We start from the raw sequence: 23365 nt of genomic DNA on the forward strand, positions 1-23365 counted from the left end.
GCATGATGGCCTCGTGCATATTCATAGTCCCTCACGCCAGACTACATATGCGTCCGCTACAAGAATGCCTAGCAAGGCAGTGGAACCAGGCTCGCGGGCAATTAAAAGACCTAATGTTGGTGACCAGTCGGGCATACAACTCTCTGCATTGGTGGAATCCACAAAACCTTTGCAAAGGACGACTGTTCCAGGAGCCTGTCCCACAAATAGTGTTAACAGCGGACGCATCCCTACTAGGATGGGGAGACCATGTCCTACAATACACAGTACAGGGACTCTGGACTGTACAGCAAAAGAAAATGCATATCAACCTTCTGGAGTTGATGGCCATCTTTCTAGCCCTAAAAGCTTTCGCGACACACTTACGCAACAAAGCTGTGTTGATCCGGACGGACAACATGACAGCTATGTATTACATTCAAAAACAAGGAGGAACACACTCACCACAGCTGTCGCACCTAACTCAAGCAATGTGGAAATGGGCCATTCAAAGGAACATGTTTCTCATCAGAACACCTCCCAGGCAAGGACAACCAGGTTGCCGACCTGCTGAGCAGGCACAGCCAACAGATGCACGAATGGGAACTTCACCCCAAAGTGCTCCAACCCTTCTTCCGGAAATGGGGACACCCGGAAATAGATCTGTTTGCTACAAGCGAAAACGAAAAATGCCAGTACTTTGCCGCCAGGTTCCCACATCCGCAGTCGCAGGGCAATGCGATATGGATGAACTGGTCCGGCAATTTTGCGTACGCTTTTCCCCCAGCTCCATTAATACCGCTGGTGGCACGCAAAATGCGCCAACATTCTCTGACGCTAATTCTATTTGCTCCCACGTGGGCGAGGCAACCATGGTACACAACATTCCTAGAACTGTCAGTAGTGCCTCGTCAAAGACTGCGACTAACACCCAGTCTTCCAACGCAGAACCATGGCGAAATCCAACACCCAGATCCCCAACAGCTGAACCTAGCGATCTGACTCCTGAAATCCTAGAATTTGGATACCTCAACTTGCCTCCAGACTGCATGAATATTATCAAAGAGGCAAGGAAACCCACTACCAGATCATGCTATGCAGCAAAGTGGAAACGTTTCGTCATTTACTGTAATACCAATGACATTAACCCACTTGATGCTTCCACTCAAAACATCGTTTGCTACCTATTGCACCTCCAATGGTGCAATTTAGCATTTTCTTCCATTAGAATACACCCAGCTGCGTTAGCAGCATATCTGCAAAACAGGCAACACCTTTCACTATTTAGGGTGCCAGCAATTAAAGAGTTTATGGAAGGACTTAAACGCGTAATTCCTCCAAGACACCCACCTTCACCAGTCTGGAATCTAAACGTTGTCTTAACCAGACTAATGGGACCACCCTTTGAACCACTGAACTCATGCGAACTACAATTTCTTACTTGGAAAGTGGCTTTCCTTATTGCCATTACTTCGCCTCGAGGAGTTAGTGAGCTGCAAGCCCTAACTATTCAAGAGCCATTCATTCAAGTACATGCAAATAGAGTAGTTCTTAGAACAAACCCTAAATTCATGTCAAAGGTGGTATCCCATTTCCATATAAATCAAACTATAGAACTGCCAGTGTTCTTTCAGAACCCACAAAAAGTAGCTGAAAGGGCCTGGCATACCCTTGATGTCAAAAGAGCTCTGCTATATTACATAGACAGAACTAAAACATTTCGGAAAACAAAACAATTGTTTGTTGCCTTCTCACCACAACACAAGGGTAACCCTATTTCAAAATCAGGTATAGCCAGATGGATAGTTAAGTGCATCCAAATATGTTATTTGAAGGTAAAACGCACCTTAACAGTCCCCCCCCTAGAGCGCATTCCACACGTAAGCTAGGGGCATCCATGGCTTTCCTGGGGAATATTCCTTTACACGAAATTTGTAGAGCAGCCACATGGTCAACCACACATCCATTTACAAAACACTATTGTGTAGCTGTACATTCAAAACAGCAAGCTGCTGTAGGACAGGCACTCCATCTCTGCCACAATGGGGAAAAACAATCTGAGGATGGAGAGGATGCCCATGCGCACTGTAGTCCGAGGGAGGAGCCACCTATCTCGTGGTACTTCGAAGACTCTTCCAGGACAACAATGTGCAATCATCCGGACCCAACACTAGGCGGCGATCTATGCATAGATATGAATGTCAGCAGCCCTACATGCCAAGAACAGATGCATACTGGTAAGTAGCATATTCCTTATGCATACAAAACCAAAAAAAGCACTTTATACATGCAAAACCAACAAGCCCATTTTATGTGTTTGCAAAGTTCACAAGGACCACTAAGTATTGGGTATTATATTGATTTTTCAAAATCTAAATGAATTGTTTGATATTTTTATCACAGCCCAACAATGGAAAATACAAGTTAATTTAATATGTTCAAGATACTGCTAATTAATGAAAGTGCCATTGATTCATTCAGTATCACTATAGAAATATTGAGTCTGTACATAAACATATGGCATCAGGCAGGAGAATTTAAAATACAGATTAGGTACTTTGAAGAAAAAAACACCTGAGATCAAAAAGGCCTTTTGCTACAATACCTGAAATAATTGTGATATTTCTAAATTTCAGAATAGTTACATATTTCTCTCTTCATTTCACTCCAACCTCGTCGGACTCTACTGTATCTCCGTGTGATCGTGGGCGGTCAGCGGACTGGTAAAGCAGGCGAGGAGGCCGGATATAGTGGGCGATAGCGGTTTATTGGGGTTTGTTTGTACAAGGTTTTTCGGGGACAGTAGGAGAGTCCGGTCCAAATCCCGGGAAGAGGTGTCCGTCTTCTTCTTTCTTGTCTGGGCGGGATGAGGGTCCAAGGAAAGGCTGGGTCTTTGGTGTAGCTGCCTCGTTGTGGTCGGAGAACACCTCGGAGGGCAAACAAGAGAAAAGAGGGAGCCGTTAGCTGTGCTTGGACTCGAGATCCGGTACCTTCACCGTTAACCCGGGAGTGTGTGGATACGAAGGGGAAGTGAGGGCGGTACGGGTATGGATCAAGGAAAGGAAAGGAATGGAAGTGCTCAGGGATGTGGGGAGAGGGGTGCTCTTTATACAGTGTGAAGTGCGTATTTACAACTTGCTTAGTGCTTACTTGTGACGTGCCTAGGATAGCGGGAACAATTTACACTGGGAGGGGTTTCTAACTATATACACGGGCACCTAGCGTGCTCAAGGGAGTAACTGGTACTCACGCGCTCCGCCGTAACTCTCCTTCGAGTTACGGCCGCTCTCCAGCCACCTCCGTGGGACTCCACCACTCTTCGGACCACTCCTCGCGTTCTCCGTTCCCGTCTTCTCCGTCCGTCACCGGTCCAGCCGAAATCTCCTGCCACAATCCTTCGACCCCGCTCGTGTCTTCTCTTCCGGCTTTTCTGTATCCGACAGTCGGTGGAGAGGCGGGACTTCCGGGGTCACGGTGTATCCCTTCCGGTCCTTCGGCACCTCTGATTGGTTCCTGCACAGGAGAGAGGGGCGGGATGCCTGTCGTCAGGGACGCTGTTGTTGGGGGCTCTACGCGTCTGCCTGGACGGGCTATGGTGCGAGGCGGTAATAGAGGGGTTAGATAGTCTCGGATATGGGGATCTCGGGATCCGAGATCACATTCCCTTCCCCTAGCTGTCTTTCTTGTACCCTCTGTGGACACAGGGTAACGAGAAAGGTAGTCTGCGTTACCTTGTTCTAAGCCCTTCCTGTGTACAGTGGTGAAGTGATACGGTTGGATGGATAGGAACCAGCGGAGGATTCTATCGTTGTGGCCCTTGTTCCGCGCCATCCACTCCAGGGGAGCATGGTCAGTGTAGATGGTGAATTGTCTCCCCTCCAGATAATACCGTAGGCTGTCTACTGCCCACTTAATGGCCAGGGCTTCCTTCTCCACCACGGCGTAGTTTTTCTCTCGGGGAAACAGTTTTCTGCTAAGAAAGAGGATAGGTTTCTCGTTCCCTTGGGGGTCTTTCTGGGAGAGGACCGCCCCGAGTCCCTGTTCGGAGGCGTCAGTTTGTAAAATAAACGGCCGTGTATAGTCTGGGCTTACTAACACGGGATGGGAGGTCAGGGCATTCTTTAGATCCGTGAATGCCTGCATCAGTTCAACCGTAGGGGATTTGAGGAGGGTGTCTGTTCTCATAGATTTTTTTAGGAGGTCAGTGAGGGGGGCTGCTCTTTGTGAGAAGTTGGGGACGAACCGTCGGTAGTAACCCAGGAGCCCCAGGAAAGCACGAAGGTCTCTTTTGCTCTGGGGGAAGGGGAGGGACTGTATGGCTTCGATTTTGCTCTCCTGGGGTCTGATTAAGCCTTCCCCTAGGAGATAACCTAGGTACTTCACGGTCTGTGCTGCTAGGGTAGTTTTGGAGGGATTAATGGTAAAACCATATGCCCCTATGGAGGAGATGACCTGGTACAGGTGTTCTAAATGCTGGGTCCAGTTGTCACTATAAATCACGATATCATCAAGATATGCACCAGCATAGAGAGAGTGAGGTTGCAGGATGTTATTCATGGCCCGTTGGAACGTGGCTGGGGCGCCATGAAGCCCAAAAGGAAGGACCAGGAATTGGTATAACCCGTCAGGTGTGGAGAAGGCCGTCTTTTTTCTATCTTCTTCCCGTAGGGGAATCTGCCAATACCCCTTACAGAGGTCTAGCGTGGAGATGTATTGGGCCTTCCCTATGCGTTCGACCATCTCGTCGACGCGGGGTAAGGGGTATGTATCAAAGGAGGATATCTTATTTACCCCCCGGAAATCAATACAAAACCGGACAGACCCGTCCGGTTTGGGTACGAGTACTATCGGGGAATTCCACTCGCTTACCGAGGGCTCGATGATACCCATCTGTAGCATCTGTTCCGTTTCACGTCGGATTACTTCCCTGCGGGCCTCGGGGACTCTGTACGGCCTTTGTCGCACTACCTGCCCGGGAATGGTTTGTATCGTGTGCTCAGTGATAGAGGTGTGTCCCGGGGAGGAGGAGAACACCTGTCGCAATGGAAATAGTACTGTTTCGAGTTCCTGTCTCTGTCGTGGGGTGATATCGGGATCGATACAAGGGCTGAAGGAGAGGGGTTCTATGTGTGCTGACCCACTTAAGACGGGGCGGGGGCCTTCCCATTTTTTTAGAAGATTAACGTGGTAGATCTGAGTGACTCCACGACCGGGATCTATGTCTAGCTCGTATGTGACTGGGGTCACCTGACGTAGGATGCTATATGGACCTTGCCACTGTCCCAGGAGTTTTTGATCGGAGGATGGCATCATAAGTAACACAAGATCCCCTGCCAGGAAGGTTCTGGGTTTGGTGCCTTTATCGTATTGTCCTTTTTGTCTGTTCTGGGCACTCTCGAGGTTCTGGCTTACTATATCTCTCATAAGGGATAGGTGGGTTTTCAGGTTCTCCATGTATTCGGGAAGGGGCCGGGTACGGTCTGGTTCTGCTTCCCATGCTTCTTGGGCCATATCAAGAAAGGTGCGGGGGGGTCGGCCGTATAACAATTCATAGGGGGAATACCCGGTGCTACTTTGGGTGGCACAACGGATAGCAAACAGGGCAAGGGGTAGCATATCTTCCCACCTCTTGGCTTCTAAGCCTAGCAGTTTCTTAAGGGTCTGTTTTAGGGTGGCATTATACCGCTCGACTAAACCGTCGGTTTGCGGGTGGTATGCCGAGGTTCTGATTTGTTTGATCCCCAGGCTGGCGCATACCTGTTTCATCAGAGAGGAGACAAAAGGAGTACCCTGATCGGTTAGTATTTCCCTGGGAAAACCCACCCGAGTGAATACAGTAATGAGGGCCTTCGCAATGTTCTGGGTGGTGGGTTGTCTCAGGGGCAGGGCTTCAGGGAAGCGGGTGGCATAGTCCACAATTACCAGGGCGTAACGACACCCACTCCGGGACGGTAATAGGGGTCCGATTATGTCCATCCCTACTCTGCTGAATGGGACGTCTATGATGGGAAGGGGTTGCAGCGGGGCCCTAGGGGGTCGGTATCTACTATGCTTTTGGCAGACCGGACATTCTTTGCAAAACTTTTTGATTTGCTGGTGAATTCCAGGCCAATAAAACTTGTCCAGGATTGTTTGGCTGGTCTTTTCTTCACCGAAATGCCCTCCCAGAAGATGACTATGTGCTAGGAAGAGTACTTTCTCCTGAAAGGGGCCGGGGACCAGGAGTTGGGGTTTCTGTTGGATCCCCCCTTTTCGGTATAAAAGGCCGTTTTTCTTAAAGAAGTAGGGACCTACGTTAAGGGGGTCCTCTTGATCCACTGCCCTTCCCCAGGCTTCCTGTAACAGAGGGTCTTCCTGCTGTGTGGCCCGGAATTCACGGTCCGTTTGCCAGGGGTGTTCATCCGGAAGCACTGGATAGGCGCCCGTATATTCCCTTTTTTCCTTTTTCTTCTGTGCTTTGGTTTTAGCTGGTTTACAGGTTTGCAGGGGGGAGGACAATCCCTTAGGGAAGGGAGCTTCTTCCCACCAGTGTGTCAGGGACTCTGTGGTGTCATGCAACATTCCGGGCAATCCGGGGTAATCACTTCCTAGGATCGCCTGTTCTGGTAGGGCGGGGATCAGTCCCATTGTAAGAGCCGTGCCGGGATCCTTTTCATGCTGCACCAGTACTTGGGCGGTGGGGTAACTCTTCGTGTCCCCGTGCACACATTGAATGGCAACCATGCCGGACGAAGGTTGCACCGGGTAGGATAGGTCTTGAGGCCTGATAACACTCTGTCGACACCCTGTGTCCGTAAGGGCCATGAGGGGTTGTCCATCAAAGTTCACTGGACGTCGGAAAGGGGGCGGAGGGGCCCCTGGTACGGAGCACACATAGTTCCGTGCCAGACCCACTTCCATCGGCTCTTCCTTGTGTGGACAGTTCCTGGCAATGTGACCGAATCCGCCACAGCTATAGCATTGTGGTCCGGGATTAACAGGACGATGCATCACCGGTGTGGGGAAAAAGATAGGAGGATCAGGTCTTCTTGGTACTGGGGGTCGTGGAGGTCGTAGTCCTGTGGGGGGATGAGGTTTGTGGGGGTGATCGTCCTTTCCCCTCTGGACCTCCTGGGCCCTGCTATAAGCGCTTGCAATTTCTATTGCTGTGTCCAGGGTCAGGTGAGCATGCTGGCGTACCCATCTTTGCGTGCCTGGATGCAAAGACGATAGGAATTGTTCCAGGTAAATTTTTTCCAGGATATTCTCTTTAGTGGAGTTGTCGGGTTTCAGCCAGCGGTTGGCGAGGTCTTTGATTCGGAAGGAGAGGGCCCTGGGAGTCTCTTGGGGTCCTTCTTTTACTTGGCGCAGACGTACGCGGTAGGTTTCCTCATCTATACCTAGCCGCTCAAGAATGCATTTCTTTACGTCGTCATAGGGGGTATTGCCTTGTATATTCGCTTGCTGGTAGGCAGCTTGTAGATCCCCCGTTAGCAGGGGCCCTAGATAGTGAGCCCATCGGTCTAACGGCCAGGCGGCGGCCTGGGCCAGCCGTTCAAAGTTGGTAAAGAAAAAGTCAGGGTCCTCCCCCGGTACGTATTTCTGCAGTACCACTGACGGGAGGGAGGACATCGGGCGCGGTTGACCCAGGACATCGGTCAGTTTCCCCATAGCCTGGTAGTGGGAGGATCCTTGTCCCTTCAAGACATCATGGAGCTGCCCCCGATCGTCCTCGGCAGTTTTGAGGAACTGCTCCATTAACTTTCCCAGTTGTTCTTGAGATTCCGCCATCCTTTTCATCACGGCCTCCATTCCTCCAGTTAATCCCACTTCTGACACCAGATGTGATCGTGGGCGGTCAGCGGACTGGTAAAGCAGGCGAGGAGGCCGGATATAGTGGGCGATAGCGGTTTATTGGGGTTTGTTTGTACAAGGTTTTTCGGGGACAGTAGGAGAGTCCGGTCCAAATCCCGGGAAGAGGTGTCCGTCTTCTTCTTTTTTGTCTGGGCGGGATGAGGGTCCAAGGAAAGGCTGGGTCTTTGGTGTAGCTGCCTCGTTGTGGTCGGAGAACACCTCGGAGGGCAAACAAGAGAAAAGAGGGAGCCGTTGGCTGTGCTTGGACTCGAGATCCGGTACCTTCACCGTTAACCCGGGAGTGTGTGGATACGAAGGGGAAGTGAGGGCGGTACGGGTATGGATCAAGGAAAGGAAAGGAATGGAAGTGCTCAGGGATGTGGGGAGAGGGGTGCTCTTTATACAGTGTGAAGTGCGTATTTACAACTTGCTTAGTGCTTACTTGTGACGTGCCTAGGATAGCGGGAACAATTTACACTGGGAGGGGTTTCTAACTATATACACGGGCACCTAGCGTGCTCAAGGGAGTAACTGGTACTCACGCGCTCCGCCGTAACTCTCCTCCGAGTTACGGCCGCTCTCCAGCCACCTCCGTGGGACTCCACCACTCTTCGGACCACTCCTCGCGTTCTCCGTTCCCGTCTTCTCCGTCCGTCACCGGTCCAGCCGAAATCTCCTGCCACAATCCTTCGACCCCGCTCGTGTCTTCTCTTCCGGCTTTTCTGTATCCGACAGTCGGTGGAGAGGCGGGACTTCCGGGGTCACGGTGTATCCCTTCGGCACCTCTGATTGGTTCCTGCACAGGAGAGAGGGGCGGGATGCCTGTCGTCAGGGACGCTGTTGTTGGGGGCTCTACGCGTCTGCCTGGACGGGCTATGGTGCGAGGCGGTAATAGAGGGGTTAGATAGTCTCGGATATGGGGATCTCGGGATCCGAGATCACACTCCGGCATTAGCAAACTAGTGCATGGATTCTCTCTTTGAGAGTGCATGAAGCACGTACGAGAGATATCTTAGTTTTGGATGATCTAGTTTTGATGGGCCGGGAAATTAACTGTTTAGGAATATTCAGTCTGTAGTTAGGAATCATATTTAAATGCAACATTCACACATCCAGTAGGTATTACCGAGATATGGCAATAACAATTCTCTATTATTTACAGACCGCAAATGTTCACAAAAAATGGATCATCCTAATTTGCGACTTTATGGACATTTTCATTATGCATCACTTAAAAGATATGTACCTTATAGCTAGATGATTAGTTTCAAAATGTATTCATCAGATGGTGCCATCTTCTAAGAACAGCTGCTAAACCTCAGGATGCAATTGAACTAGGTAATTAATATGGATGACTTATTACAAAAGAGTAAAGTCTGAAGGTGGATTGCTGTGTACAGACTACTGTAGATCAAGAATGCTCTGCTCAGTATCGGACTAAAGTGGATTCATAACCATACTGAGTATTGTGGGGATCATGGTCATTGCAGAGATGAGGAACCATGAAGATTTAAGTTCTCTTCGGCACGTCACTGAATGTCGTTCGATAGGGGCATGGAAGTGAGATGGCGTGGTCGGTCGAGACCGCTGCCCTGAAACAACGGAGGCTGCAGCTGCACTTCATTTGGTCTTGGTTTGATTGAAGCACAGCTTTTTCATGTATTTGGACATACAATCTAAGTTGGTTTCTCCAGCTCGGGAGACGATAGAATCTTGCAGTTATTGGGTGAAAAGGTTTCTCCAGCCTGCTGCTGGTGGTCATCCTGGGTAAGCCTGATGGCATGAAAAGACTTGTATATGTCATTTTGCAGGTAAATTCGCTGGAAAATGTTAGCCAACTTTCTGGTTGGCCTGCAGGGATGTGGAAAAGGACTTTGAAGCAACTCACTTTTGATTGGTCGAAAGCTAAAGTTGCACGCCCCACTGCCAGTTCACGTCCTCATCATAACCGTGTTCTAATTTAGCCCAGCAAATCTTTGCGGAGGCTTGAGCATTCATTTCCAGACTCCCACATAGCACAGGTAGCCATTTGAAGTTGGAAGTAAAGCACAGCTTTGGGTAATAGTTGTTGACATTTTTTGTATCTTTTCTTGCTTCAATCAGTCCTAAACGAAGCTTCTTTTGCAGAATGAAAGACCCAGGATGGATCATACCGAGTACTCAATCGCGGTGTAAGCTGGGTACAGGGAATACACTTTGGGCAAGCCAGAGAATGTAGTAAAAACACAAATCCTTGGTACTGTTTGCAGAAAGATGGATTTCTTACAGCATTCCTCTGTATTCCTTGTACATACAGAGCCTAGCGATGCCAGTGGGTCACTCTGTTGAGTGTATATCTGTGTTTAGATGATGCAAAGTTGTATTTTTTTACTTCCTGAAGCATTGGGTATCGAAACAACCAACTGTCAAACACTAGAACTACATTAGTAAAAATAGAAAGCCTTCTAGTCTGTCAGGACATCCTCAACTAACTGCCCCCAAATCACCACCTTAACCCATTTACTATCTCATATTGGGAGCGCAACGTGCAATACATGCATTAAAAACGTTTATCCTCTTCAAAAACATATCCTACCTTTATCACAGCAATCTACTTCTGTAGACTTCATTAGACTTGTTGGTCAGGGCCATGTCTAAGCCTCCCTTGACCCTGCGGTGTGGCATGCTGGTGGAGTAATCTATGGTGGTGTTAAAGAACACAGTCCAAACGTGCAAATCTGTGTCTTGGGGTTACCCATCCATAGAGGCAGATGTGGACATGACCGAGGCAATGTAGTGCACTGCTGGGAAGCATCAGCGGCACCCAGACTACATTGATCCATTTGTGGTCAGAAAAGTCTGTCTTCTATCCTCAAGGTCCTTGGAAAAAGCTGGCACCTCCTTTGGTAGCTTCATAATAAAAGTCCTGACCAATCCCGAGTGGCAAGACCCTATTGTGAAGGCAGGAGCAGCATTAAAGCACAATCTATAGCACAACAGTAGAAAACTCCTCCTGTTCCCAAACTTGAACAGTAGCACAAGTCGGAGGGCACAGATTAGCAGAGATATGAAAGGAACTCTGGACTCCTTCATATCTATGGAAGAAGTGTTGTGCAGTTTCCACTTTTCCAGTAGGAACTGCGCTTATGTTGGGCAACATTAACTTTGGGATTGATGCCAGACTGATTCTATGCACTCCCTCAGGATATGTTGTCCTAGAGACCAGCTAGCTGACAATGCCACCATGAGGCCCCCAAATCTAGATGGGTAACGAATGGTTTGGGCACCCCCCGAGTATAAAGCTGGACCTACCTAGTAATCATAACAGATCTAACACCTCTTCGTTAGGCCACTTGTGTGCTCTCCGAGAGATATACAAGAAGGACACAAAGAGGCTTTTTCAATATTTATTGAACCATCGTGATTCTTGTATAAGATATATGCCCTGCAATGATCAATAGACGGAAGCAGATAAAGGTGATTAGAAGTATGAGGACGGTGAAGAGAATGAAGAATTCCACCATTGTGCTAAAACATTGTATGCTGGCACTGAGTATAGTGCGCTCTTCCTATGCGTTCCCTAACCTGCTTGTCTAGGGTGTGTGTTCTCTGTCAAGAATCCCCTAAAAGAGAATCTAACTCCCCATTACCTGAAGGCAAGGTATCTTGGTCACAGGTAGGCTATCCCTCCTCGCAGAGGGATCAACAGGGACCAGCTAAGTTGAAACACCAGCACAACAATGACCTCACAAGTGACAGCCGAGCCCTCCTCTCCTGAGCACGGAAGTGCATGTGTATTTATAACCATGGCATCCATGCTTACTTTCTGAGCTGACATTGTTTATTGTCTCTTTGATAGCAACGTCACCTCATGAACTAAATACAAAATAACATTTGCACAGTGCGTGTCGGGCCTTATACGAAATGTTTAAGGTGTAGTGATGGTGTTATTGCGAAGAGTTTTTGTAAGCTAGGTGGTTTCGGAGACACTAACCCTGCACTGTCCAGCAAGCAAAAGTTTGTCAAAGTCATTGTGTGAAACAGAAGGCAACTTGAGAAACGTGTGCATGTTAAAATGGCAGTGTTTCTTACTGGGCCTGACTGAGCCGCGTGACTGTACCTGCTGGTGACCTAAGGCGATAAGACTTTAATTAGCGAAGATCTCTAGGCAGTGAGAACTTTTCAAGGAGTTGGAAAACCCACAACTGATTACTGATTGTAACCATTTTTATTATGAGAAGTTGCTTGATCCTGCTTTTGTTGGGTGACCGGTGCAACAGGAGCAGTGATATGCTTATTATGAGCAACAAAACTGTCTAATGCCATGTTGGGAAGGAGCCCTCTTTGCTCTCTTTTCATATCTGTTGTAGGAAGGTAGGATCTGACTGCATAGTTACCTACACTTTTTTACCTGGTGTTTTGCTGGTTTTTGACTAGTCTGACTGGGATCCTGCTAATCAGGACCCAGTCTACCTTCTTTCTCCCTAAAATTGTTCTACATGTACTTTGGTACACTCCAGATTGGATACCGCAGTACCCTTATAAGTCCCTATTATATGGTACCTATGGATCCAGGGCATAGGCACCCCAGAGGTCTCCCATGGGCTGCCACATGTACTATGCCACCCATGGGAGGCCATGCAAAATGGAATTACAGGTCTGCTACTGCAAACTGTGTAAGCTGGTGCTTGCACCACTTACTTTAGATTCACTAGTCAAGTCAAAATCTTTATTCGATTGTAGGTTTTACAATCATAAAAGTGCAATTTTTAAACACACGATAAAAATAACATTAAAAACAATTCATATCAGTTGGCAAATAGAGACACAGTATACAGTACAATATATTAGGCAGTACGAGCATGGGCAACATATGATTAAAAATATAAATAACTGTAGTATTAAAAACGCCTAAAAGAGATGCAGTGTGATTAGCCATCCATGCTTTTTCTAAAGCTGATGGCTTTTTTAAGAAAGTTACAAACAAATAAAGTGCAATCACTGTTCAGTAGTTGTAAGTAATAAAGTGCAGGTTTAATTTGTGAAAAACTCAGCTTTTTGAGGCACGGTTTAAGGTATAATTTCCGTGGGATCAAATAATAGGGGCAAATAAAAAGGAAGTGTGCCAGATCTTGTGGAGACTTTCCGTCGCAGCCACAAGCTGGCAACACTTCTCCCCGTTGAGCCCCACTAGGGACAGCCAATAAAAGATGGAAGAGGTCGAAGCGGAACCTTATTAACAGAAATCTTTCATAACTGGACATGGGCCAAGTTAGGTAAGGTTCCGTTTGCAAGCAAGTTTTTAATAGAAAATGTTTCCTGACACTGGCCTTCTGCATCTCAACCTCTTCTCTGTCGGTACCTCTTAACAATAATATAGCGTTCTTAACCGAGCTAACATCTGTTTTTGTAATTAAATTTGGGGCATAAAACAGATCCCGTCGGTCAATTGCTGTTAGGCTGTCCTTTATGTACTTCACCCACGGTATTTTGAACCTCCCATCTAGCTGTAAGACTTCTTTCATTATAGCATGTGTTAGTGGAATATCGTTGTTTAGCCAGCAATTCAGCCAGCATATAACAGGGCTTACTGCTATTCTGTCACCTAAGTGGGGAATCCCTAGCTCCTCATGAACCGAGAAGTTCCCAATACCCCTGGGGAGTCTCAGGATCTTTTTTAGAAAGTTATTTTCTGTGACCTCTAGGTCTTTACTCTTACGATAACCCCAAAGCTCACTCCCATAGCAAGCACCAGCCACGCTTTTTGCTTGGTACAGTTTGAGCAATGCGGTCGTCGGGCAATTGCCGATTTTTTTTGCAAAGCCAAGGATGGCCGCATTGACCCTTACTGTTGCTCCCTTCTTCTTGGAGACTGCAGGGCCCCAAGACAATTTATTGTCAAGCAGAACCCCAAGATATGAGAAAGAGTTGGTTGATGGTATTTTCTCGCCATTTATACTAAAATGGTCGGTTTTCAAACCACCCTTGCCTACTTTCATGACGAAGGACTTGGCATTGTTTATACTCAAGCCACGTGACTCCATAAATTTGTGGAAGGAGTTTAAAAGTTTCTGAAGGCCGATTGCTGTTCTTGAAATAAGAACAGCATCGTCTGCGTAGAGTAATACAGGTACCCCTCTGCGTTCGACTAAGGGATAATCTGCTTCTACGTTAAGGAGACAATCCTCCAGTTCGTTAATATACAGGTTAAATAAAAATGGGGCCAAGATGCAGCCCTGTCGGACACCTCGATTTATTTTAAATTCGTCCGTTACATTAAGGTCTTGGGAGTAACGGACGTTCGCTCTGGTGTCTGTATGCAGATCAGCAAGGAAGTGGACAAGGTTACTCTCTACACCCATTCTCAGCAAGGCAGCCCAGAGTAGGCTTCTGTCTACACAGTCAAATGCGGACGACAGGTCCATAAATGCCATGTAGACAGTGCCTTGTCTTGCCAGTGTATACTTGCTAAGAATAAGATATAGGTTCAGACACTGCGTGATGGTCGAATGTCCTGATCTGAACCCGTATTGTATGGGTGAAAGGATGTTGTTATCTTTAGCCCAAGTGGATAACCTGTTAAGAATTACGCCCCCCACCACTTTAACTACTGAATTTAATAAAGAAATGGGCCTATAACATAATGGGCTACTGCGATCGCCCTTCTTAAAAATGGGGACTATGGTGGAAAGACCCCAGATTCTAGGGCACCCAGTTATCACCGCTGCATTAATTACAGCGGTAAGAACCGGAGCCCAGAAAGGGATACTGGACTTAAACAGATCCGGTGGTAGTCCATCCGGACCTGGGGCCTTATTGGTGGTTAGACCCTGTATTCCCCTGACAATCTCTTGTACTGTGAAGCACAATGGAGTCACAGATGAAGATAAAACATCAAAATCTGCCCGGTGCTCGTTACTCTTAAAAATTGCACTGAAGTGGGAAATCCACTCCCCCTCTGAGATGTTTGTCCCAAGGGCTGTGTCATTTGGATTATCAAACAAAGGTTTGTTAATTATTTGCCAAAACTTGCTGCTATTCCCCAACACTGTGGGGTCTAAAAGGGATTCAATAACATTGGCCTTGATTTCCTTTTTTCTGGTAGCTATAGCTTTCCTATAGGCCAAGCGGAGATTTCTTATCAGATCGCAGTCTCTGGGTTTAGTTTAGTTAATTACAGGTCTGCTACTGCAAACTGTGTAAGCTGGTGCTTGCACCACTTACTTTAGATTCACTATATTTATTGGTCACTACACTTAAAACTTATAAGTCACCCCTATAGCAGGCCTTAACAAACCTGAAGGTAGGTTGCTGGGTTTTACGTGAGAGGGTGCGCCTGCATGAGCAGAGCCTCTCTGCAGCCTTCGGAGACCTTTCTCCCGGGTTGCTGTGTCTCAGCCGGACATATAGGTAGAGGTACATTATAACCTCGTGGTAAATGCCATCTCGAAAATGGCTGCATAGAAACATATGATGTTTGGTATCAAACACCTTGGAATCATACCTCCACACCGGTAACTGGTGTGGGAGGTATGATTCCACCCTTCTGAAGCAAGCCTTGTGGAGTCACTGGTCTATCTGATGCCAGCCTTCTCGACCTGGACAGCACAAAATGGGTGCTGCCGACCAGAGACCCGTTTCTGCCCTCCTGCTGCTGAGCCAAGCCCGAACAGAGGAAGGCAGCACAGTAGGCATTTGTATTTGTATTTGTATGGGATATTTCTAAAGCGCTGACTGTCACTCCGAAAGGAGCATCCTGGCGCTGAGCAAGAGTACAAACCAAATATCAAGATCTAAATGGGAGCCATTACAAAGCCATCTGACAGACTAAAAATCCACGTTTTTAAATGCTTCCTGAAAGCAGTTTCCTGTACAAGGAGTCGGAGGTTAAGGGGCATAGCATTCCAGGCTTTAGAAGCCAAGACTGTAAGGGTCTTTCCTCCTTTGGTTTTGAGCTTAAATCTTGGAATATTAATTAAATTACCACCAGACAACCTCAGACATCTCGGGGGATCATAGCGGGTGAAACGCTTCGCGAGGTATCTCGGGCCTGTCTTATTGAGGGATCTAAAAGCGGTTAGTAAGATCTTAAACAGAATCATTTTATGTAGGGGTAACCAATGAAGGGTCTGGAGAGCAGCAGAGCCAGAAGATCTTCTAGATGATTTAAGGACTAGTCTTGCTGCCGCATGTTGCACGCTCTGTACATTTTTTAGTGTAGCTTTTTTAACTCCAGCCATTAGCCCGTTACAATAATCTAGTCGTGATAATATCAAGGCTACTGCCACCGACTTTCTAGAGTCCGTAGCCAGGAAGTCGAAGAACTTCCTAAGGGATTTATGAGACTGAAACAGCTTCCTGCAGTATTCCTAACATGTTGGTCGAATGAAAGAGAGGAGTCAAGTAAGACTCCTAAATTTCTTGCAGTTTCAACTGAGTGAGGCGGAACAGGTGTCCGGCCACCAGTCCTTTGGACAGAAGAAAACCTCTTTGGCCAGAGGTAAAATCTCAGACAGGATGTAGTGTATTGGGTTTGGGGGGGAGTGGGGGGGGGGGGGCGGGAGGGGGGCGGTTCACTCAGAGTGCCTGAAAGTCTGCACCTGGGGCACATTTGGTATCCCTGTGCATAGTCCAGCTCAAACCAGTTCTGGGAGCTGTTGGCTCCTACTCTGGTGCGAAACTGGACCAAGGACAGGGGAGTGTCCACCCGACTGTCCTGACCCTCCCCTGGGAGGGTCCCCTGAATCTGTCCAACCCTCTCCCATGGGTCCAAAAGGGCTTACCTGGCTGTAGCTCTTTAGATTTTAAGTGGACAAGATTCTACTAGAAGAAACTACTGACCTTTGACCGTCCGGACACTCTGGACTTCGCTGGACTTTGACTGGGCCCGACTTCGTCTCCCTCTGTCCAAAGCTCTGTCTGTGCCCTTGCTCCATACAGGCTCCGTGCAGGACCTGTGGTGCGGTGCACTAAGGACAACTGAAGAATCTTCCTTGGGGTGAAGGAGTCACTTCCCTGCATTTGCAGGCACCTCAATGCAACTGACAGGCTTGCTTCTCCCGACCTCCTGCAGACTCCGAAGATTTCAGCAACACAGGAGGTGGGTTACGAAGGTCTCTGAGGTTGATCTGCCCTCTCAGCAAGTTTGAGGCCAGTATCCCATGTGGGGACTGCATAACCCGAACCTCTGTGCACCGCGTCCATTTGCAGTTGCATAGGCTTGTTGGCGATTCCCGAGCTTGTGCATTGGACTCCGTGTAGTCCTGACCCTGATCAGTATTTTCACCAAAGAACTCTGGCCTCCTCGCACCGAGTGCTCCGTGGGCTGGTACTTTGCAATCTTGCTCAAGGTCCCCTTGCGACTCCTGGTCATTCGGCCTGTGGGTTCTCCTGAGGGTCATCTTGATTTCTGTTGCGCTTTCTTGGATGCTCCAGACGTGCCCTGACTCCCCATTGCTTGGTGAGTCCCCTGGACCTAGCTGGTCCACACCGTAACCTGCTTGACCTTCCTGTGTGGGTTGCTTGTGCCAAGGCTTGTTGGTGTGCCAGCCGAACACCAACCCCTCAGCACTCTACATCCTTTGTGGGACTTGTCGTCATCGACGTCTCCTGGTACTCGTGGCTGCAGAGTCAAACATCCCTTCTTCGCGCCTGAAGCACCTGATATCGGTGGGCATTCGACTTCCAAGCCCCTGGTCACTCTGAAGTGACCAAACTCTGTCCCCTCTGCTTTTAGGCTCTTCCCTTCCGGAATCCAGGCTTGCATTCCACTGACCCCTTTTCACCTTCATGGCAGCAGTATTTCTTCACAGCACCTCCATTGAGAACGACAGCGGTTCCCAACACCACGCCAGACCTATGCACTCGGCTCCTCTGGAATAGGTAACTCTGGTACTACGGTATCCACAGGTGGGGTGGCTCTCCAACCTCTTAAGTTCCAACGGGTTTACTCGAAGTCCTCCTAGAATGGTCCTTAAACTGTAAAATTGCAACTGCGGCTTCCCCATAGATGTGTACGGAGCCCGCGATCGTGTTGGGGATCCCACGGAGGACAGGTGCAGTGTGCCATCTACTCACCTTGGGTGGTTCCTTGGGGTCCCAGCGATTCTACGAGCTCAAGACCTCATCTTGACCGAGTTGTGGTTGTTATACCACTACTTTCGTATATAGTTTGGTCTCCCCCTGGAGCCCACTGTGTATTGTGCTACTTACAACTGTTCTGTGATCCAGTAGTGTGTATGCTTTGTGTTCTATCCTCGTGCAGAGGATACTATATGGTGGTATATTAATAAATACATATTTTTATATAACTTCTGTGTGGTTCTCCTTTCATTTGATTAATTCAGGAGGTGATACTCTGGTAAAACAAGCTGCTTGACATTCCTTCAAGACTTAGCCTGAAGGCTGCTCTCCACAGCTGCCACTAGGATAGCTTTCAATAAGGTTATCTTTGACCTCCTACGTCATAAGGGATGTTTGGACTGGTGCAAGGTGCTCACTTTAAGTAGTGGACATCATATGCCAGGCCAACTTTTCACATCTGCTTTTCCTGTTTTCTTATCGCTGCCCTTAATGGGGTGAAATAGCTGGGGTTTTTTTTTTTTTTTTTTTTTTTAATGAACACAAGGCAATGGGACTGGGCTATACGCATTAAAGGCACACCAGAGAAATGTAGAACTTATTTGTAACTTTCTCGTGATTGTTTGATCTTCTATGACTGAATAATCTGTTTCCTCTATAGACTATGCAGAACCACGCCGCAGTCTTCCGCACGGGCCCTGTGCTTCAGGAGGGCTGTGAAAAGCTACAAACCATTGCACATTCAATGGATGACTTGAAGACATTTGACCGAGGTAAGACATTTATATAACTGTTGTGCCGTGTGCGCATGCAGCCTCTTGTGCATTTTTCCCTGTGAACATCAACCTTCAGAAATTGTGTAGCCCTGAATGAGACACAACCGTCATGTAAGACCAAGCATCGCCAATCACTCTGTGTATTGAAGGCTCCTACGCCACATGCTGTTAGTTGACTGTCAACCAGTTAGTCTGTCTTTCCCCATGATTCTGTCCGACAGAGTTGAAACAACTTAAGACCTTTGGGAAAAGGCTGTTTTCCTTGGCCAGCCTTGCCCTGCGGTCATTCAGTGAGTCGGTGCCAGCTGCTTCCTCGAAAGATATCTGCATGCCTTATGAGACTTGCCTGACAAGATCTTGTCGGCGGTCCCTGAGGAATTTTGAGCCAATTTGGCGCAAATCATCCAGGATGATCAAGACACAGTAAAGTACACTATCCATTGTGGCCTGACACTACTGACTGCTTGGGCAGAGATATTGGCACTAGCATGGCGCTTTGGTGGCACACTTGGGTGTGATCCATGAGCTTTGGTGGAGATGTGGAAACCTCTTTAATGGACATGCCATTTCAATGCTTTAAGAAAGACGGGCCATGGGTCATTTCCTAGACCTTTCTATTCCTTCAAGACCATATCCTTTCCAGTTTCGCCCAGTTCAAGGCTACTCCAAAGGGTTGGCATATCACCCACGCCAAGACCCACCACCTCTGCAGCAAGCACCTTAATCTTTTCAGGGGCAGGGATCAAGCAGACAACGCCCAGGTCATCAAGGCAGTGTGCTTCCCAACTCCCCACCCCTCTGGCATCCATCTCCAAGCCCCTTTAGTGTGCCCTTGGCGTCACACAACTATCCTCTGGGAATCTGGATCTTTCTCTAGGGATGACAAAATATCGGACAAGACAGGTGGGCCGACATATCCTCCAATGAGACTGTGCCTTGCCATCCCTTTTTGACCCGCATACCTCTCACCCCCATTCGCCTCCCACTGACCATTCGACCATCTCTTAGATAAGCACTTGTCCATATTGCTTCAAGAAGTGCAGGCTCTTAAGGCTAAAGAAGCCATACAGAGGGATCTGACCCAGGAAATAGTTTGGCTGCTGGTCCTGTTATTTGCTCGGAACTAAGGACGGAGGCATTAGTCTTATTTTAGATCTCCGTCCTCTGAATGCCTTCTTGCGATACTGTCTGTCAAAGTGGACAGCCCTTTGTATCAAGATCGACTGCGCACTGCCCAAGAAGCAGCACCCGAGGGGTTGAGGGCCCATTCCATCAGGGCCAAGGCTGCTACCACTATGCTAGCACGCAGAGTGCTGTACTTGACATCTCTCAGGCTGCGATGTGGGGGCCGGTGCACACGGTCACAAAGCACTCGTGTATTGACAGCCAGGTCTGTTAAGAAGGGCATTTCACTCAATTGATCTGGCAGGCATTTTGATTTGAGCCTTTCCACAGAACCTCCACCTTCGGAGGTACTGCTTTGGTATATGTTCTAAAGGTGAGAAATCTCCACAAAGATTCAAAACCATGGTACGATGGTAGACTCAATGAGGACAGACGATCCCGAAGACTAATTGAACACCGATGGAGATCAGCACCATCCCCTGAACACCTCAAGCTGCTAAGAGCCACCAGAAACTCCTACTATAGAATTATCAGACGATCAAAAGCAGACTTTTTCAGAAATCAATTAGACCAAGCCAAGAATCGACCCAAAACACTATTTGAACTAATTAAAAGAAAAAATCTAATGGTGTACCTCACCCCCACCCCCAAGCTAAACAAGGCACAGCACAGAGCTGCGAAGAATTTGCCTCCTTCTTCACTATGAAGACAGAAAACATAAAGACGGACCTGCTTAACCACTCAGTAACTCATACTGACACTCCCTTGGACACTTCATCTCCCCCACCAGTAACCCCAATCTTATGCACATCGAAGTTCGACCTCAAAAAGAACGCCTCATGGTCCTCCTTCAAAACTTAGTGTGAAGATGCAATATTAAAGGCGCTCCTGGCTTTGACCCCCCCCCCCCCAGCCACTTCACAGACCCTCTTCCCGCAAATTACCTAAAAGACTTCATACCACTGCTACTGCCACTTTGGACTTTACTTCAAGGAATCTTCCCTGAAATCCTTAAATCTGGGCAGCTATCCCCATCCTAAAGAAGCCAATGCCTGACCTCACAGACTTGAATAATTACGGCCTGATATCCAACATCCCAACTCTGGTCAAACTCTTAGAAAAATGTGTTCACATACAGCTTGGCAACCACATCGACCAATTGAAACTGCTCAGCCAATACCAATTCGGCTTTCATGCAGGGCACAGTACTGAATCGCCCATGACCCACATAATAGATGACGCCCTAACAATCCTAGACCAAAACGAAGCCTGTTTGCTAATCCTGCTCGATCTATATTCGACAACGTCAAACATGACAATTTGCTAGATCTCCTGAAACTATTCATGGAACCGCTCACCGAAATTCACAGCTCCTCAAATGTCCATTATCACATGTAGGCAGACGATACACAACTGTACTTAAAGGTCCTTTCTCTGGAGGAAATCAAATCACTCAACTTAACATTACAAAAAACTCAGACTTGGCCGACCGAAAACCACCTGAAACTAAACACCCTCAAAACTAAATTACTCCTAATCGCTCCACCCAACCAATCAACCATCATACAAGAATGGCTTAAACATCTAACAGCGCTCAAATGCCAACCTCTTATTATCAAATCAGTGAAATCATTGGGAGTAACTCTTGACCGAAATCTAAACATGCAGAAACTCATTAGCGCCCCAACAAAAGGAGCAAACTTTCAGATGAACACCGTCAAAAAAATTAAAACCCTTCCTTCCCGCAAATGACTTCAAACTGGAAGTTCAAGCACTAGTAATCCCAAGACTAGGCTATGGGAGTGTTACTCTCTGCGGACTTCCCAGATCTACGACGGTCCCTCTGAGAGCATCAATCATCGCAGCAGCCAGACTCCTCTCAGGCTCCATAAGAAGCTGCCACATTTCCCCTGACCTTAGAGCTCTTAACTGGCTACCTTTCGAAGCTAGAATTCAACAAAAATTCGCCTGTATGACGCACAAGGCCCGACATCACAACACTCCGAGTTATCTGGCCAAGAAACTGGTGCTCTGTTGTGGCAACAGTTCCTCCAGGAGCTCCAGTAGCCTTCTTCTGAAACCACAACGATTTGCCAAGAAGAAAACATACATCCGTGCCGTCTCGGGAATGACTCCTAGGATTTGGAATGCATTGCCCCCAGAAACCAGACTGAATCCCTCGACTGCCTCTTTCAAAAAAGTAGTAAAATCTCTTCTCATGTCTAAATTCACATGAACAATATATGTAACTCTTAAAACGACAGATTTTTGTAGGACATATTAATTACTTTCAATGTTCTTTTGTTCAAATATCTTCCATTGTAAAGCGCTCTGATACCCAAAAGGGTTATGTTTGCGCTAGATAAAACCATCAAAATAAATGAATAAATGGTTAGTTCACATTATTTACCCTTTCTCTTAACTCATTTCCATGATGCATTTGTAACCAAATTATTCAGATGGTTTCTTCCCATTGTGTCTGTGACTGCAGTGGTTGTCAATTGGGCAGTGAAAAAAAATTCTTTCATACAGGATAGAGGCAGGACAGCTTTATTTAAGACTTGTATGGAAAATTTTGTTGACGCGTGGTATTGTTTTTGCAGGCATTGTGTGGAACACCGATCTGGTGGAGACCTTGGAACTGCAGAACCTGATGTTGTGTGCTCTGCAGACTATAAACAGCGCAGAAGCACGAAAAGAAAGTCGTGGAGCTCACGCCAGGGAAGACTACAAGGTAATGCATCCGTGCCTCTCACTCGTGTCCAGGGAAGTCTGCTCCTCCGAGATCAATAATAAATACAGGATGATTTGTTTTCTAGGTTTGGTCCTAGATATACTTGTATTCAGCAGATACCGGTTCCATTCTAAAAGCCCACAATGGGGCAGTCATGGGCCACAAATCTTTGCTTCTTTAGCCACCATTCTAAGTGTCCTGCAATTCTCCATTAAGGCAGAGACTGCGTTTTCGGTAGAATCGAGCATGATGGAAGATGCAGCAATATGGCCCTCTGGAGGTCTCATTCTCCCTTTAACCTAGTCTCCCCATGCCCTCCCTTCCCAGCCCTATAAGGACATGTGAACAAAGTAAATCTGCATTTCATAGGGTACCCGTGGGGGTCAGTATGGAATACCACTGTATTCCCCTATTCTGAAATTATCGCTACCTGCTGTGGCAGTAATATTGGGCAATATGATAATGGAGATAGATGTTTAAAGGGTAACTCTTGCTTAGATTTCGAATGCCCATCTTTGAAGGGGAAATGTTAGCCATAAGGATCCTGCTAGCCGCCGTCTCTCCTCTTGTATCCGGTTCCACGCACACTTGTCAAACTTCTTTTAAAAAAAAAACAAGTCGAGCATGATTGGGCTCCTTTGGTGTTTCATCAAGTGCAGCCACAGGAAGAGGACCCAAGCATCACTTAGGGCCAGATGTAGGAAAGTATTCTGCGTTCGCAAGCGGTGCGGAACGCAAAATCCAGCCATTGGCTGATGCAAAAGGCCTTTCGTTATGTATGAAAGGTTTTGTATTTGCGAATTAGGTAATCACAATTTTTTGCAATTGTCTAAATTGCGAATGCAAATAGGGAATCGCA

At 47.4% G+C, this 23365-nt stretch overlaps 1 protein-coding gene across 1 annotated transcript in view; it reads left to right on the top strand.

Annotated features, from left to right (window-relative positions):
• SDHA (succinate dehydrogenase complex flavoprotein subunit A) overlaps positions 1 to 23365 on the top strand; it is a 153624-nt gene that overhangs the window by 108747 nt on the left and 21512 nt on the right. The window contains exons 12-13 of the mRNA XM_078640242.1: positions 18533 to 18644; positions 22376 to 22506. Coding sequence (XP_078496368.1) covers positions 18533 to 18644; positions 22376 to 22506 — 243 coding nt within the window. The remainder of the gene's footprint in view (positions 1 to 18532; positions 18645 to 22375; positions 22507 to 23365) is intronic.

This window comes from Lissotriton helveticus, chromosome 4_2, assembly GCF_964261635.1.
Source record: "Lissotriton helveticus chromosome 4_2, aLisHel1.1, whole genome shotgun sequence".
Taxonomy (NCBI): Eukaryota; Metazoa; Chordata; class Amphibia; order Caudata; family Salamandridae; genus Lissotriton; species Lissotriton helveticus.